Raw genomic sequence first — 19,176 nt, forward strand, 5'->3', positions numbered from 1 at the left:
CACTGTCTTCTTAGACTTTAACACAAACTCTACATTAACATTTCTCTCTTCCATTTTAGGCATCCTTTTTTTAAAGTGCCTTATCTGTAGGACCCTAAAACCACTGACCTTTGCCACCACCTCTCAGCAGATGATTCAAATGATTTTGCAAGAGCAACACCAATAAGAGTCATCAGGAGACTATTTCTTGAACAAAAGTAGGGACAGAAAATCTAGAATTTTATGTGAGCACTGTGATTCTGGTAAACAGCAAAGGTTAAGAAATATCCCCCCCACCTTTGTGCTCTGGGAAACGGGTTACTGGAAAGAACCTCCCTTCCCCATAGGACTTAGATAAGTCTCAGAGATGCCCCTCTTGTTTATCAATGGCAAGGCCAGACACAGACTCCAAATTCCCAATTTTTGCCTCATAAATTATTCAGTAAATTGTTTTGCTGCCACTGATCAATCAGAACAAAATGCTTGTTAGACAAAGTTTGGTTAAGTGTCTCTCCTTCCCCCAGGCTCCTGAACTTTGAACCTCCACTCTCAGCCTGAGCCAACATACAGCCTTTCCTTAGAATAGGCTGGCCTCAGGGTAAAATATTCTTTTATCTACTATTCTATCATGCCACCCTTTCATCCAACTTCTCCTTCACTCAGTTCGTTCTAGCCTTGTTTACTTCTTCCTATAAGACAAAAGTCTTTTTTAGATCCTATGTGTGAGGTTCGTGAATGGAGACAATTAACTGCAAACCAGAAATAAGAAAGCCCAAACCAAGCAGTAATCACTCTCAGTATTCAGAGAGCTGAAGAATGGACTCTGGAAAGCTTCTGCAGGAAAGCATCCAGTTTCCATGATCTTGGGTGTCAGCAGAAAAAGAGAAAAATGGCACGAAGATGTTAGCTAAAGTGGTGAAGTAACAACCTACAAAATTTGCCCATCCATAAAATCAGTGAGGAAACTGGCAAAAATGGACAAAATTAACTTTTTCAGAACTATGAAAATTAACCAAATGCTTGTACCAACCCAGAGTATATTTATTCAAAAAGATGGCTGACTCTCAATAGCAAGAGTGAGCTTTGTGGTGTTTTAATTTGCCTTAACCCCATCCCCTATACTCCACCATCAGTAGATGCCTTGAAAAATAACAACTCATATTGCTGGTATCAGAGGGGGAAAGAATGGAGTTAGAGCTCTTTAGAGTCTCGCCCCCAAAGAACTGTCATTATTTGACCAGTCTGGTGGTTCCCCAAAAGACACCTCTCAAAAGGCTTGTCTTTTTTGACCTGACTTGGAGGTCATCAGTGCTAAAAATCTTTCCCTTAGAGTGTCTGTTGAAAACATTTACTTGCAAGTGTTTTAACATAGCTGCCTGAGTTAGTGGATAACAACTAGGGCAAACAATAGACCAACCAAAAAGCTTAAAAGGAAAAGAGGAATGAGATGTTGAGAGGTTTTTCCCTCCTGACACCAACTAATTTAGACATTAAATAAGTGTCCAGGGGTCGGCCCGGTGGCACAGTGGTTAAGTTCGCATGTTCCACTTTGGCGGCCCAGGGTTTGCCGGTTTGGATCCTGGGTGCGGACATGGCACAGCTTGGCAAGCCATGCTATGGCAGGTGTCCCACATATAAAGCAGAGGAAGATGGGTACAGGTGTTAGCTCAGGGCCAGTCTTCCTCAGCGAAAAAAAAAAGAGGAGGATTGGTAGCAGATGTTAGCACAGGGCTAATCTTCCTCAAAAAAAAAATAAATAAATAAGTGTCCTACAATTCAAATAAATTTTGACACTAACTACCCACACTTAACATCAGACTCCACAGGTCTAACAGCTCAGGCCAGCAAGACAGCTCGTATATAAGACACCAGTCACAAGTATTGGGATCTCAGGTTACCCACATTTCTGTTCAATTTGGCTATGAAGTTGGGATTTTGCACTCAGGTTTGATAATTTGTTAGAACGGCTCACAAAACTCAGGTGAACAATTAAGTTACATTTATCAGTTCATTATAAAATAGAAATGAACAGCCAGATGACGAGATACATAGGGCAAGATCCAGAAGGATCCTGAGTGCAGGAGCCTCTATTCAGTGGACTGCCTCACTCCTAGGATGTGGATGTGTTCACCAGCCCAGAATCTCTCTGAACTCCATCATTTAGGGTTTTTAATGGAGGTTTCATTATGTAGGCATGATCAATTATTAACTCAATATCCAGCCCCTCTCCCTTCCCTGGAAGTTGGGAGATGGGGCTAAAAGTTCCAGACTTCTAATCAAGGCTTGGTCTTTCTGGTGACCAGCCCCATCTTGAAACTTATCTAGAGGCCCACCAAGAATCACCTTATTAGAACAAAAGACACTCCTATCACTCAAGAAATTACAAGGGTTTTAGGAATGCTATTCTAGGAACTGGGGTCAAAGACTAAATATATATTTCTTATTACACCACAGATTTCCATAGGAGCTTTGGAAAGCTCTGAAATATTCCTGGGAATCTAGGAGTCCCCAAGCATTGGTAGAGCTGTGCACAGTCTCAAAAAAGACCTCAGAAGGCCTTAAGCTCTCACCTCTGCTGATCTTAAGGCTCTGCACAAGTAGGAAGTGAAGATTAAGGTGGAGTTGTAAACTGCCTGGCTGAGTGTTGAAGGCATGCCCCAACATGCACACAGAGCCCCTCATCAAAGACTGGGAGATTTACTGATTCCAGGCATTGAAAGAAATCTCTGTCCAATACTTAGCTGACCGCTAAGCTAATCAAGAAGATACTTCAGTGGCACACAGGACAAAGAAAACAGACTTTACACAAGTGGTTCAGAAAAGTCACTAAACCACCACTACTCCTACAATGAGCAGCAGTAACAACAAACTATGGTGAGAGAAGAGGATCTGATTTCCATAGTTGCCAAATTATAATATTCTAAAGTTCTGTTTTTCAATAAAAATTATGAGGCTTGCAAAGAAGACAGAAAATATGGTTCATAAACAGGAAGAAAGAGGAAGCAATAGAAATTGTCCCTGAGGAAGCCCAGATATTGGACTTACTAGACAAAGACTTCAAGTCAGCTATTCTTAAATATATTCAAAGCACTAAAAGAAACAATGTCTAGTGAACAAAGTATAAGAACAATATTTCATCAAATAGAGAATATAATAAATAGATAAAAGTTATAAAAAAGAACCATATAGAAATTCTGGAGTTGGAAATTACAATAATTGAAGGGAAAATTTCACTAGAGGGACTCAAAAGCAGATTTGAGTAGGCAGAACAAAGATCAGCAAATGTGAATATAAGTGAAATGAGATTATCCAGTTTGATGAACAAAAAGAAAAAAGAACGAGGAAAAATGAACAGAGCCTTAGAGACTTGTAGGATGCTGTTTGGTCAGTCCAGGCTGCTAGAACAAAATACCATAGACTTAGTGGTTTATACAACAGGTATTTCTCACAGTTATGGAGGCTGGGAAGTCTGAGGTCAGGGTGCCAGCATGATCAGGTTCTGGTGAGGAATCTCTTCCTGGTTTGCAAATGGCCATCTTCTGGCTGTGACCTCACATGGCAAAGAGAGAGAGACAGAGAGAGAGAAAGGGAGAGGGAGAGAGAGAGAGAGAGATCATCTCTCTCATGTCTATTCTTATAAGAGCACCAATTCCATTCATGAGGCTCCACCTTCATGACCTAATTACCTCCCAAAGGCCCCAACTCCCAGTACCATCACATATGAACTTTGAGAGGACACCAATATTCAGTCCATAGTAAATATCATCAAGCATACTAACATATGCATAGTGGGAGTCCACAAAGAAGATGAGAGAAAGAGGAAGAAAGAATATTCAAAGAAATAATGGCTGAAAACTTCCCAAATATGATGAAAAATAATAATTCACACATTGAAGAAACTCAATGAATTCCAAGTAAAATAAACTCAAAGAAATCCACATTGAGATATATAATCAAACTGTCAAAATCCAAAGACAAAGAGAGAATTCTGAATGCAGCAAGAGAGAAATGACTCATCTTATACAAGGATCCTCAGATATTTTCTCATCAGAATCAATGGAGAGAAGAGGGCAGCAAGATGACATATTCAAAGGGCTGAAAGAAAAACATTGCCAACCAAGAGTGTTATATCTGGCAAAGCATTGCTTTGAAAATGAAGGAGAAATTAAGCCATTCTTAGATAAACAAAAACTAAGAGTTCATCACTAGTAAACCTGTCTGACAAGAAATAGTAAAGGCATTCTTTTTATTCCGTCGGGTTGAGATGAAAGGAAATAGAGAGTAACTCAAATCCACGTGAAGAAATAAAGAGTACCAGTAAATGTAACTGTATAGGTAAGTATAAGAGAATATAAATGTATTTTTTAGTTGTAATGCCCTTTTTAAAATGTCATCTGATTTAAAAGACAACTGCATAAAGCAGTAATTATAAATCTATGTTGATGGGCACACACATATAAGATGTAATTTGTGACAATAATAATATAAAGGAGAGGGAAAAGGAGCTTGATAGGAACAAAGTTTTTGTATATTATTGAAATTAAGTTGGTTTTAATCCAAATTAGATTGTTACAAATTAGATGTTAATGGCAATTCCCAGGGCAACCACAAAGAAAATAACTCAAAAATATATGGTAAAATAAGCAACAGGGGAATTAAAATAATACATTAGAAAATATGTACTACCTAAAAGAAGGTAGCAATGGTGGAATTAAAAAACAAAAAAGGGAGAAGGGGGCTGAGCAAAATGGCAGGGTGAGCTGACCCGGGATTCTCTCCCCTCCAAAATACAACAAAAGATTGGAAGAACTGAATTTCAGAGAATAAACATAATGCCAGCTCGTTAGAGACCTACAATACCAAGAAGGCGGAGATCATAACCTTGCTTACACCCTCGGAGGTGCTGGAATGGTAGGAGAGAACATCGCTTCCTCCCCTAGAGTCTGCGATCGCTGCAGCGCGGGTCGGGAAGGAGCGGGGGAGGGGCCGCACGACCCGGGGATCATCCAGGACTCCTGCCGCTGATTCAGTGGAGACCCGCTGATGGGGGGAAAGCTTCCGTCCACGGGGACCCTATAAATCAAGGGCCTTGGGAGACCAGAGAACAGAACTGATCTGAACCCAGACCGGTGCGTGTAACAGCCCCTCCCCCCTAACAAAGCCAGTGGGCGCAGCCATCTTGCCCCAAGGCGGAGAGCTCATAACACGCGGCTCTTGACCCCCATCTAGTGGCGACAGGCTGTAACTGCAACCGAATTCTACCACCATGGGAAAAAACCGCTCCTCTACCATCCAGCAATTTATAAAAGCCCCAGACCAGAAGGAAAACAATAAAAACACAGAATTAAGTCCTGAGGACTTGGAAGTAGGTAAACTAAGTGATAATGAATTCAGAGCAGCTATAATCAAAAAACTCAATGAGGTAGAGAGAAAGATAGAGAAACAAGCCGAGTTCTGGAGTTACTTCACAACAGAGATTGAAATCATAAAGAAGAATCAAACAGAATTACTTGAGATGAAAAACACAATGGACCAGATAAAACAGAATATGGATTCCCTGAATGCCCATGTAGACAACGGAGAAGCAAATTAGCATAATCGAAGATAAACAGGCTGAATGGCGCCAGACAGAGGAAGAAAGAGAACTAAGAATTTAAAAAAATGAGGAAAATTTCCGAGAGATAATGGATTCAATGAGGAGTAAGAACATAAGGATCATAGGAATTCCCGAGAATATGGAAAAGGAAAATGGAGCAGAAAGTGTGCTTAACGAAATTATTGAAGAGAACTTCCCAAATCTAGGGATCAACGGAGAAATGTGTGTAGAGGAGGGTTTTAGATCTCCTAGATTTGTCAATGTAAAAAGACCTACTGCAAGGCACATAGTAGTAAAGTTGGCAAATAGGAATGATAAGGAGAGAATACTCAGGGAAGTAAGAAAAAAAGAGAGAATAACCTATAAAGGAGCCCCTATCAGACTGTCAGCGGATTTCTCTACAGAAACCCTACAAGCTAGGAGAGAATGGAGTGATATATTCAAAGCTTTAAAGGATAAAAATCTTCAGCCAAGAATACTCTATCCAGCAAGAATTTCCTTCAGATATGAGGGAGAAATTAAATCTTTTCCAGACAAACAAAAGTTAAGGGAATTTGTAACTAAAAGCCCTCCATTACAAGAAATCCTCAAGAAGGCTCTCATACCTGAAAAAAGAAAAAAGGGAGAAAGGGGACACAATCCACAGACTAGGGAGACCGATGGATAGAACCAGAACAGGATAGCAAATATTCAATTATAGCATTAGGGTAAAGGTAAGGAAACTACCAAAACAAGGACGATCTTAGCACTCTAACTACAAATTAATAAGACGAGTTGGAATGAAAATGAAAATAATTATTTAGGAGGGGAAGAGCAAAGGGTCTAAATCAGTATTGGTAAAGTAGGTAAGAGACCACCAGAGAATAGACTATATTATACACGAGATTCTAAATACAAACTTCAAGGTAGACACTAAAATAAAGTACAGAACAGAGTCACAAATCATAAATAAGGAAAAATCTAAGAAACCCAGCATAAGAAATTGCAGTATTAAATGGGTAGTCTAAAGCAAACAGGAAAAGAAACACAGGAAAACAAGATAATGAGCAACAGATTAACAGCATTAAGTCCACATGCATCAATAATCACTCTCAATATGAACGGATTGAACTCTCCAATAAAAAGAGACAGAGTGGCAAAATGGATTAAAGAACACGATCCAACAATTTGTTTCCTCCAGGAAACACACCTCAGCCCCGAGGACAAACACAGACTCAGGGTGAAGGGGTGGAGGACAATACTTCAAGCTAATAGCAAGGAAAAAAAGGCAGGTGTTGCAATTCTCATATCAGACCAAGTGGATTTCAAAATAAGACAGATAAAGAGAGACACAGAGGGACAATATATAATGATCAAAGGGACACTTCATCAAGAAGAAATAACGCTTATAAATATCTATGCACCCAACACAGGAGCACCAAGATTCATAAAGCAACTATTAACAGACCTAAAGGAAGATGTTAAAAACAACACAATAATAGTAGGGGACCTCAACACCCCACTCACATCAATGGACAGATCATCCAGACAGAAAATCAACAAGGAAATAGTGGAGCTGAATGAAAAACTAAAACAATTGGACTTAATAGACATTTATAGATCACTCAACCCTGAAAGAGCTGAATACACATTCTTCTCAAATGCACATGGAACATTCTCTAGGATAGACCATATGTTGGGAAACAAGGCAAGCCTCTACAAATTTAAAAAAATTGAAATAATAACAAGCATCTTCTCAGATCATAGTGCTATAAGGCTAGAAATTAATTACAAGAAAAAAGCTGAGAAAGGCACAAAGATGTGGAGACTAAACAACACACTACTGAACAAGCAATGGATCATTGAAGAAATTAAAGAAGAAATAAAAAAAATACCTGGAAACAAATGAAAATGATAACATGCCATACAAACTCATATGGGATACAGCAAAAGCTGTATTAAGAGGAAAATTCATCGCAATACAGGCACATCTTAACAAACAAGAAAAATCCCAAATAAGCAACCTTAAAGCACACCTAACTGAACTAGAGAAAAAAGAACAAATGAAGCCCAAAGTCAGCAGAAGGAGAGAAATAATAAAAATCAGAGCAGAAATAAATACTATTGAAACGAAAAAAGCAGTAGAAAGGATCAATGAGACAAAGAGCTGGTTTTTTGAGAAGATAAATAAAATTGACAAACCACTAGCCAGACTTACAAAGAAAAAAAGGGAGAAAGCTCAAATAAACAAAATCAGAAACGAGAGAGGAGAAATAACAACAGACTCTGCAGAAATACAACAGATTATAAGAGAATACTACAAAAAACTATATGCCAACAGAAGGGATAACCTAGAGGAAATGGATAAATTCTTGGACTCCTACAATCTCCCAAAGCTCACTCAAGAAGAGGCAGACAATTTGAACAGACCAATCACAAGGAAAGAGATTGAAACAGCAATCCCAAAGAATAAAACCCCAGGACCAGATGGCTTTCCTGGGGAATTCTACCAAACTTTCAGAGAGGATTTAATACCTATCCTTTTCAAGCTATTCCAAAAAATTAGGGAAGATGGAACACGTCCTAACACATTCTATGTGGCCCACATCACACTGATACCAAAACCTGACAAGGACACCACGAAAAAAGAGAACTACAGGCCAATATCACTGATGAACATAGATGCAAAAATTCTAAACAAAATTTTGGCAACCAGAATTCAGCAATTCATCAAAAGAATCATACATCATGATCAGGTGGGATTCATACCAGGGACACAGGGATGGTTCAGCATTGGCAAATCAATCAATGTGATACATCACATCAACAAACTGAGGAATAAAAACCACATGATCATCTCAATAGATGCAGAGAAGGCATTTGACAAGATCCAACAGCCATTTATGATAAAAACTCTGAACAAAATGGGCATAGAAGGAAACTACCTCAACATAATAAAGGCCATATACGACAAACCCATAGCCAACATCATACTCAATGGGCAAAAATTGAACCCCATCCCCCTGAAAACAGGAACGAGACAAGGATGCCCTCTATCACCACTCTTATTTAACATAGTACTGGAGGTCCTGGCCAGAGCAATCAGGCAAGAAAAAGGAATAAAAGCAATCCAAATAGGGAGGGAAGAAGTGAAACTCTCGCTGTTTGCAGACAACATGATCTTATATATAGAAAACCCCAAAGAATCCTTTGGAAAACTGTTAGAAGTAATCAACAACTACAGCAAAGTTGCAGGGTATAAAATCAATTTGCATAAATCAGTAGCATTTCTATACTCAAGTAATGAACCAACAGAAAAAGAACTCAAGACTACAATACCATTCACAATCGCAACAAAAAGAATAAAATACCTTGGGGTAAATTTAACTAAGGAAGTGAAGGACCTATATAATGAAAATTACAAGGCCTTTCTGAGAGAATTGGATGATGACATAAGGAGATGGAAAGACATTCCATGTACATGGATTGGAAGAATAAACATAGTTAAAATGTCCGTTCTACCTAAAGCAATCTACAGATTCAACGCCATCCCAATCAGAATCCCAATGACATTCTTTACAGAATTAGAACAAAGAATCCTAAAATTCATATGGGGCAACAAAAGGCCCCAAATTTCTAAAGCAATCCTGAGAAAAAAGAACAAAACAGGAGGCATCACAATCCCTGACTTCAAAACATACTACAAAGCTACAGTAATCAAAACAGCATGGTACTGGTACAAAAACAGGTGCACAGATCCATGGAACAGAATTGAAAGCCCAGAAATAAAACCACACATCTATGGACAGCTTATCTTTGACAAAGGAGCTGAGGGCATACAATGGAGAAAAGAAAGTCTTTTCAACAAATGGTGCTGGGAAAACTGGAAAGCCACATGTAAAAGAATGAAAATTGACCATTCTTTTTCACCATTCACCAAAATAAACTCAAAATGGATTAAAGACCTAAAGGTGAGACCTGAAACCATAAGGCTTCTGGAAGAAAACGTAGGCAGTACACTCTTTGACATCAGTATTAAAAGGATCTTTTCGGACACCATGCCTTCTCAGAGAAGGGAAACAATAGAAAGAATAAACAAATGGGACTTCATCAGATTAAAGAGCTTCTTCAAGGCAAATGAAAACAGGATTGAAACAAAAAAACAACCCACTAACTGGGAAAAAATATTTGCAAGTCATATATCTGACAAAGGCTTAATATCCATAATATATAAAGAACTCTCGCAACTCAACAACAAAACATCAAACAACCCAATCAAAAAATGGGCAGGAGACATGAACAGACATTTCTCCAAAGAAGATATACTGATGGCCAATAGGCACATGAAAAGATGCTCATCATCGCTGATCATCAGGGAAATGCAAATCAAAACTACACTAAGATATCACCTTACACCCGTTAGAATGACAAAAATATCTAAAACTAATAGCAACAAATGTTGGAGAGGTTGTGGAGATAAAGGAACCCTCATACACTGCTGGTGGGAATGCAAACTGGTGCAGCCACTATGGAAAACAGTATGGAGATTCCTCAAAAAATTTAAAATAGAACTACCATACGATCCAGCCATCCCACTACTGGGTATTTATCCAAAGAGCTTGAAGTCAGCAATCCCAAAAGTCCTATGCACCCCAATGTTTATTGCAGCACTGTTTACAATAGCCAAGACGTGGAAGCAACCTAAGTGTCCAGCAACAGATGAATGGATAAAGAAGATGTGGTACATATATACAATGGAATACTACTCAGCTGCAAAACAGAACAAAATCATTCCATTTGCAATAACATGGATGGACCTTGAGAGAATTATGTTAAGTGAAATAAGCCAGCGAGAGAAGGATAATCTGTGTATGACTCCACTCATATGAGGAATTTAAAATTATGGACTAAGAACAGTTTAGTGGATACCAGGGGAAAGGTGGGGTGGGGGGTGGGCACAAAGGGTGAAGTGGTGCATCTACAACATGACTAACAAACATTAATGTACAACTGAAATTTCACAAGATTGTAACCTATCAATAACTCAATAAAAAAAAAAACATTTAGAAAATGAACAGCAAAATGGCAGATATAAATCTTACCTTATCAGCAATTACATTAAACACAAACAGAGTAAAGTCTCCAATTAAAAGGCAGAGATTGGCAGAATGGACTAAAAAAAAACATGATCCAACTATATGAAGTATACAAGAGAACTACTTTAGATTCAAAGACAAAAATAGCTAGAAAGTAAAACGATGGAAAAACATATGCCATGCAAACTAACCAAAACGGGAGCTAGAATGGCTATACTAACATTAGACAAAATAGTCTCTTAGACAAAAATTGTTACTAGAGACGAAAAGGACATTTTATAATGATAAAAGGGTAAATCCATCAAGAAGATATCACAATTATAAACTTATATGCACCTAACAACAGAGCCTCAAAACAAACGAACCAAAAACTGACAGAACTGAAGTGAGAAAGAAACAGTTCCAAAAATACAGATGGAGACTTCAATACTTTGCTTTCAATAATGGATAGAACAAATAGACAGAAGATCAGCAAGGAAATAGAAGACTTGAACAACATTATAAATCAACCAGATCTAATAGACATCTATAAAACACTCCACCCAACAAGAGCAGAATACACATTCTTCTCAAATGCACATAGAACATTCTCTAGGATAGGCCATATGTTTGGCCATAAAACATATCTCAATACATTTAAAAGTATTGTAATCATACAAAGTATGCTCTTCGACCACAATGGAATGAAATTAGAAATCAATAACAGAAGAAAAAGAGGAAAATTCACATATATGTGAAAATTAAACAATACACTCCTACACAACAAACAGGTCAAAGAAGAAGTCATGGAGAAATTGCAAAATTCTGTGAAGTGAATGAAAATGAAAACACAACATATCAAAACTTATGTGATGCAGCAAAGCAGTGATCAGAGGGGAGTTATAGCTCTAAACACATACATTAAAAAAGAAGATTTCAAATAATAACCTAACCTTCCACCCAAGAAACTATAAAAAGAAGATCAAACTAAACCCAAATATAGCAGAAGGATGGAAATAATAACAATCAGAAGGGAAATAAATAAAATAGAGAAGAGAAAAACAATAAAGAAAATAAACAAAACCAAAAGTTGTTTCTTTGAAAAGATCAACAATATTGACAATCTTTAGTGAGACAAATAAAAAATAGAGAAGTCTCAAATTACTAATATCAGGAACAAAAGAGGAGACATTACTACCAACCTTGCAGAAATAAAAAGGAGTATAGGGAATGCTGTGAAAAAACCATATGCCAATAAATTAGATAAACTAGATGAAATTGACAAACTCCTAGAAAGACACAAACTACCAAAACTTATTCAAGAAGAAATAAAAACTATGAACAGAATTATAGCGAGTAAAAAGACTGAGTAATCAAAAAACTTCCCACAAAAATAAAGCCCAGAACCAGATGGCTTCACTGGTGGATTCTAACACTTGAAGAAGAATTAAAATGACAACCTTCTCAAACTCTTCCAAAAAATAGGAGAGAACACTTCCTAACACATCTTATGAGCCCACTATTACCCGGATACCAAAACCTGACAAAGACATCTGAAGAAAAGAAAGAAAAACTACAGACCAATTTCTGTCATGAATGTAGAAGAAAATATCCTCAATAAAATGCCAGCAAACTGAATCAGCAGAGTACAAAAAGGATAATACATGACCAACTGGGATTTATCCCAGGAATTCAAGGTTGTTTCAACATACAAAAACCAATCAATGTAATACACCATATTAATAATAAAAAAGGCGAAAAAAGCCCCCTCATGATCATTTTAATAGATGCAGAAACATCATTTGAAAAAATCCAAGATCACGTCATGACAAAACCTAATAAAACTAGAAGTAGAAGGGAACTTCCTCAACCTGACACAGAGCATTTAGGGAAAACTCACAGCTTCTTTCATACTTAATGGTGAAAAACTGAAAGCTTTTTCCCTAATATTAGGAACAAGACAAGGATGTTTGCTCTCACCACTTCTGGTCAACATTGCTCTGACGGTTCTAGCCGGGGAAATGAGCCATGAGAAGGAAATAAAAGGCACCCAGACTGGAAAAGACGAAGTAAAACTATCTCTACCTGCAGATGAGATAATCTTATATATAGAAAACCCTAAGGAATACACACACAAAAACTATTAGAGCTTGTAAATGAGTTCAGCAAAGTTGTAGGCTACAAGATCAATATATAAAACTCAGTTGTATTTCTGTACACTAGCAAGGAAAATTATGAAGAGGAACTTAAGAAAATGACGTCATTTACAATAGCATCAAAAAGAATAAAGTACTTAAGAATAAATTTAATCAAAGAAGTGCAAGATCTGAAACTTGAAAACTATAATACATTGTTGAAAGAAATTGAAGAAGACCTACATAAATAGAAATACATTCCATGCTCACAGATTAGAAGACTTCATACTGTTAAGATGAAAATATTCCTCAAATTGATCAACAGGTTCAATGCATTCCCTATAAAAATCTCTATGGTCTTTTTTTTTTCAGAAATGGAGAAGCCAATCCTAAAGTTTATATGGTATTGCGAGTGGCCTCTAATAGCTCAAACAATCTTGAAAAATAAAAGAACAAAGTTAAAGGACTCAGCACTTTCTGATTTCTAAACTTAATACAAATCTACAGTAATCAAGGCTGTGTGGTACTGGCATAAGGATAGATAGACTAATGGAATAGAATTTAGAGTCCATAAATAAACCCATCTATGGTCAACTGATTTTTGACAATGGCACCAAGATCTTCCATGAGGAAAGAATAGTCATTTCAACAAATGGTGCTGAGACAAGTGGATATCCACAGATAAAGTAATGAATTTGGACTCCTATTTCACAACTTAATATAAAAATTAACTCAAAATGTAACAAACATCTAAATGTAAGAGCAAAAAGTATAAAACAGAAGAAAACATAGGAATAAATCCTTGTGACCTTAAATTAGGCAATGGTTTCTTAGATATGACACCAAAAGCACAAGCAACCAAAGAAAAAATAGGTAAATTGGACTTAAAATTTAAAACTTTTGTGCATCAAAGGACATAATCAAGAAAGGTGAGGAAAGGGTCGCAATTCCTCTGTCCTCCAGGCAGGGCACTATATGGGCTGATGCCAGCAGCCAATGGGGAACAATGGTAGATATCCTTTGGGTAGCCTGGAGTCTGGAGGAAAAACTCTGCCTTGCTCAGCCCAGGAGGAGCTTCATTTTTGCCAGGGGTCTCAGCGGGGGTAAGATCAGCAGCCAAATGAGCTGCCCTCTCACAACCCTGGAGAGAGAGCAACAGGGCATCTCCTCTTGGGGGCTTGATGCAGTGAAGCCCTAGCTCTCAGGAGTTTATATTTATTATTTGCCACATGTAATTTGTGAACATCCATATCACTATATTTAGTTCCTACCATCTACTTACTTCTATTATCATATCATTATCCCCCCCTATTTCTATCAGTTGCTTCAGTTACTTCTTCCCACATGCCATCTCAAAGTACCCCATGTAAGCTGTGATAGCACCCTAGAAAATTCCTCCAAATGATCCTAGGATAGGACAGAAAATGTTTTTGTGAACATAAATATCTCTAGTGTTGCTGGTCTATCATCATGTGGTATCTCCAGGAGAGACTGATATATATAGTAAACAATTAGGATAATAAATGTGCATACAAAACTCGTTTTTGCCTTAGGAGAAAGTAGTCATTTGTTATTGAACACACAATTGTACCTTGTCCAGTGAACCAACCTTGGGTTCCCAAGTCTGGCTTCACAATGTCCCATTGTTCGAGCATTCTACATAAAAACTTGAGAAGACTGTTTAAAATAAGAAGGTTGGAGTGGGAAAAAGAAGACTTTTACGACTCAAATAGGTGATAAGGTAATATGAATGTCAGAAAAATACCCAGAGGACCAGGTCTACACAATTTTTCCATTGACAACTCTGGTGCATCATTATGTCTACTTGTTACTACCATAGCCAGGGAGCAAAAGCAAGCCCCTATTACCAATTTCAATAGTTCTACAGAAATGGACCTCAGGGAAATTATAAATACATTAAGGTCACCTTCCCTGTTGTGTTAAAAAGTCACAAGCAATGGATATCCCTACCACCTTAAGTAGTTCTAGTGTTAAAAGAGATATTGAAAATGTCTCAAGAGAAAGACGTACCTTCTTCATGGGTCTGGAGTAGGCTTGCTCTGGCTTCAGGTTAGGATGTAGGTCAGGACAGACCATTGATCCAACTGTAACAACTACAAAAAATCAGATGGTCAAACAAAGCCACATATTTTTAAAAGACATTTGAGAGTTCTGGATGTAATGAAGTCTAAAGTAACTAAGTTCCAGAGAGAGATAAGCACATACAAGTGGCCATTGTCCTCCCTGGCAAGAACACGCTTGGGAGTGAGAAGATTGGGCTAGCCATGGGTTTAAAAAATTCCTGGGATAAGGATCTGGTAATGACTGCATGGCCTGGATAGACAGACTGAAATCTGTAGAAGCCCCACATGCATAGCTAGTTCTCCCAATAGGTTTTTTTCCGAGTACATAGTAAGAGAAGTAATATGGCAGGTTAAAGTCTCTGCCAGAGAGAGGAGAAAGAAAGAGAGTGAGAGTACTTCAGTCTTCTGGTGTTTAGACCCCAGAGTCTTGCTTCACTCTACAACTTGAGGGAGCAGCTTGTAATACACGTAGGACAGATCTCACCTTGGAGGCATTTGGAACTAGATACTAACTAAGCTGATACTAACTAAAACTGCACCCAAGCCATGATCCAGCTCAAATCTTGACTGGGTTGAAGTTATATCCCTCAGGGAAATTACAGTGCCTGACCGAGGAAAGGGTGTCTCCTCTTTGGGGCAAAATATTTACTTCAATTCCTATGGCTCTTTTAAACATAATGCCCGGCATACAGTTTTAAAAATCCAAAACATGTGAAGTAACAGGAAAATGTGGCCCATGATCAACAGCAATTGGCACCCTATCACTTCTCTCATATTCTGTTTTCCAAAGCAAGTCACTAGACCAGCCTATATTCCAGAGGTGGAAAATAAACCCTAACTGGTGATGGGAGGAATTCTGAAGTCATTGGAAAGGGTGTTGATACAGTGAATGGTGGAGAATTGGGGACATTTTAAAAATCGATCTACTACAAGAGTTCATGAGCAAGTCCCTTACCTAAATTTTACATAGAACATCAGATGTATTCTTTCCCTACTTCTCCTGCCCCCACTGTTCATGTTTGTGCCTAGGGAAGCTAGGTGAGAGCAGCTCCTCGTCACTGCCACCGTCAGTGGTGCCTGTGCAGCAGTGCTCAAGGATACGCCAAGGATCCTCTCCTGGGAAACCGCTAAAGCTGCTGGCCCAATGGGCATCCAGTATTAGACATGGTAGAGATTGGCTGAGTTCCTCAGAGGCTTCTCTTGACTAAAGCCCGCAAAAGCAGAGAGTTACACTCTGTCACCTCAGTCAATCCTTGTGTTATGCAGGAAAACAGTTCCAATGTTCCCTTTCATGTCCCCTTTTGCCTCAGGGCTCAGACTTGGGACCATTGAGCTGGCTGCAACAATGAGCCTCCAATACCCACACCATTGCTGGCCTCACCACATCTATTCCTGTGTGCTTGTGGCCATTACTGGAGGCTTATTGTGTGCCCAGTGGAAGGTAAAGCTCCATGACTACGCTGCAAGAAGAGTGTTCTTATTACCCATTTACAGATAAGGGACAGAGATGTTCAGTGATTTGTGCAAGGCCACTCAGCTGCTAGGTGAATCCAGCTTTGCCTGATTCCAAAGCCCACACTCTTTCCAGCGCAATGATTTCCTAAGTGGTGAGGGCTGGCTTTGCAGCATGAGGAGCTGTGATGAGGCTCCTGAGCTGGGAATAGCCAGCCTGTGTCTGTTGTTGAGATTCCTGGTATGACGAGGTGACCTGTGAACGCAGTGACACTAGGAACACCAACACCCCACTGTCCACTGAGTCCCATCTTCCAGCCCCATCCCCAACCATGAGTTTTCTCTCTGCTAGCTTCCCCTCCTTACCTTCCCACACCCCCATTAGGCCATTTTATCGCTGGAGGGCCAAAAGGCATGCCTGTTGCTTCTGGAGGCTCCAAGCCTTGCCACATCAAGCCCTTACCAGGCAGGTCCTGTTGCCATTGCAACATTAACTCCTCCTCACATGCTTTCCTGATGCAGCCATTTGCCCTGCACAGAGACGCTGAGACCTTTCTCTCTCATCTACCCAGGACTTCTGGGAGCATGTGGCACTAGCACAGAGGGCCTGGGAGAGTCCTGTGTGGGGAACCCTGGGCTGAGCCGCTGAGGTGTGGTCTTCTGACTCTGGGGCTCTAGGGCCTTGAGGTGGCCTCCAGAGCCGGCTGCGCAACCTGCAGGTGGCGTTTCTGTGCGCGGCAGCACCTGCAGAGTCACAGAAAGTAAGCAGGTGACCAGGGGCAAGTTTGGTCCCCCAACAAATACCAGGCAAGGGAGGACTCTGGGATGTGGTCTTCCTGCCCCAGGGCCCTGATTCTGAGTCACAGGATAGACCCAATTTCTCTGCACAGCCCCAGAGGCAAGCAGTGGCTGGCAGGGCAAGTGAGGCAGGAACTGCAGGTGAGGAGGGAGCTGCAGGTGAGGCTGGAGCGCCAGGTGCTGCCCCAGGTGAGGCAGGAACCCCAGGTGAGGAAGGAGCTGCAGGCAAGGAGGGAGCTGCAGATTTTGCAGAAACTGCAGGTGAGGAAGCAGCAGGTACAGCAGGATGTGAGGGTGAGGCAAAATCCCCAGGTGAGGCAGAAGCTGAAGATGTAGCAGGAGCTCCAGGTGAGGAAGTCTGGAGCTGTGGGTGAGGCAGGAGCCCCAGAGGAGGCAGGAGCTGCAGGTGAGGTAGTAACTGCAGGTGAGGCAGGAGCTAAAGATGTGGCAGGATATGCAGGTGAAGAAAGAGCTGTAGCTGAGGCCGAGGCTCCAGGTGACGAAGGAGCTGCAGGTGTGGCAAGAGCCATCAACGAGGCAGCAGCCCGGAGCCAGCACTGGCGGCAGACGTTGCAGCCTCTGCTCGATGCTATGGCCTACCGGGTACTGAGAAGGTTTTCTGGGGTGGAAGAGCCGGGCTGTGGAGAAGAGTCTTTTGAGAGCTGGCTGCACCATGCCAACGACACGCTGTACCTGTGGCGCCACATGTCAGAGAGGGAGAGGAGGAGGAGACTGGTGGAGAGCTTGGGTGGCCCCGTGCTGGATCTCATGTGTGGCCTCCTGGAGGAAAATCCCGACACCCCTGCACAGGACTGCCTGGCCGCGCTGGTGCAGGTGTTCGGGAACAAGGATGCCCAGATGACCGCACGGCTGAAGTTCCTGACTTGTGCGCAGAGGCCCCAGGAGGCTCTCTTTGCCTATGTGATGCGCCTGGAAGGCCTGCTGCAGGCAGCCTTGGAGAAGGGGGCCATCCGGCCCGCCATCGCAGACCAGCTGCGCGCCAGGCAGGTGCTGATGCAGGCCCGGCCCAACGAGACGCTCGAGAACAAGCTGAGGAGGATGCGTCTGGAGAGGAGGCCGCCTGGCTTCCTGGGGATGCTGCAGCTCATTCGGGAGACGGAGGCGTGGGAGGCCGCTCCCGCTAGAAGTGAGCAGTTCCAGGCAAAGGAAAGTGCCCCCGTGGACAGCAGAGGCTTGGCTGTCGCCCAGGCCACCCCAGACAATGAAGATGCCAACAAGGCCTCCACAGTAAATAAAAATGCTGCCGAGATCAATCCTGCCATAGAAAGTCCTGCCCCAGCCAATGCAGATTCTGCTGAGGCTTCCTCAACCAAAGAAGATGCTGTTTCTCTTGAAGATGCTGCTGAGCTTGCGTCTAGTGAAGGGACCACCAAGGCCTCCTCTGCCACTCAGAAAGATGAAAATGCTCCCACTCCTGCAGGGCTAGGTCAGGCAGGCCCCTTAGAGGCCCCTGGGGGCCCCACCCCTGCCCAGATGGGCAGTGCTTCTGGGGTGGGCCCAGGAGGTCCTGGTGGTGACCCAGAGGGCCTTGCTCAGGCAGGAAACAAGGAGGCTGAGCAGACCCCCGAGGAGGGGCTCAAGGCCATCCAGGAGGAGCTGGGCTGAGGAGATGAGCCACCCCGAGTTCTCCTCAGGCAAGTAGGCTCAGAAGGCCCAGGGGCCCTCTCTCCTCCCAGGCAGCAGAGCCCTGGAGGCAGGGGGAGGCGAGGCCAGGGCAGCCGCCTCACCCCACATGGGGAGCAGGCCCAGGGAGGGGCCTAACCAGCCCAAAGCAAGCCCCCGTCTCCCCACATTCCCCAAGGGGCCCTATGCCCCACCATCAGCCCTTCCAAGTGACCAAGATGACCATGTGTTACCCTAAATGGGCAGGGGAGAGGAGCACCCCCGCCCACGGCAGCACCACACCGAGCCCAAGCCCCAGCCCCATCCCAAGCCCTACTAACTCAGGCAGCCAGCCTGGCGGCTCCCCCGAGCGGCAGCCCCGGCCTGGGTGAGGGGCACCTGAGGACGTCTGCCACCTGCACGGGCCTGGGATATGTCAGGGTCAGGGGTCATCT

The 19,176-nt window shown here is 41.6% G+C and overlaps 1 protein-coding gene across 1 annotated transcript; it reads left to right on the plus strand.

Moving 5' to 3' along the window:
• The first annotated feature begins 16,714 nt into the window (after positions 1 to 16,714).
• Positions 16,715 to 18,724, plus strand: LOC139080886 (paraneoplastic antigen Ma6F-like). Its single transcript, XM_070603378.1, has 2 exons — positions 16,715 to 16,766; positions 17,559 to 18,724. The coding sequence occupies exons 1-2, from the start codon at positions 16,715 to 16,717 to the stop codon at positions 18,722 to 18,724; spliced, it is 1,218 nt and encodes a 405-aa protein (XP_070459479.1).
• The last annotated feature ends 452 nt before the right edge of the window (positions 18,725 to 19,176 follow it).

The sequence above is a fragment of the Equus przewalskii genome, chromosome X (genome assembly GCF_037783145.1).
Source record: "Equus przewalskii isolate Varuska chromosome X, EquPr2, whole genome shotgun sequence".
NCBI lineage: Eukaryota > Metazoa > Chordata > Mammalia > Perissodactyla > Equidae > Equus > Equus przewalskii.

Coding starts and splice junctions, on each gene's coding strand:
- LOC139080886 (XM_070603378.1), top strand. CDS start 16,715: ATGCCTGTTGCTTCTGGAGGCTCCAAGCCTTGCCACATCAAGCCCTTA. Junction 16,767..17,558: donor CCACATCAAGCCCTTACCAG/GCAGGTCCTGTT, acceptor CAGGATATGCAG/GTGAAGAAAGAGCTGTAGCT.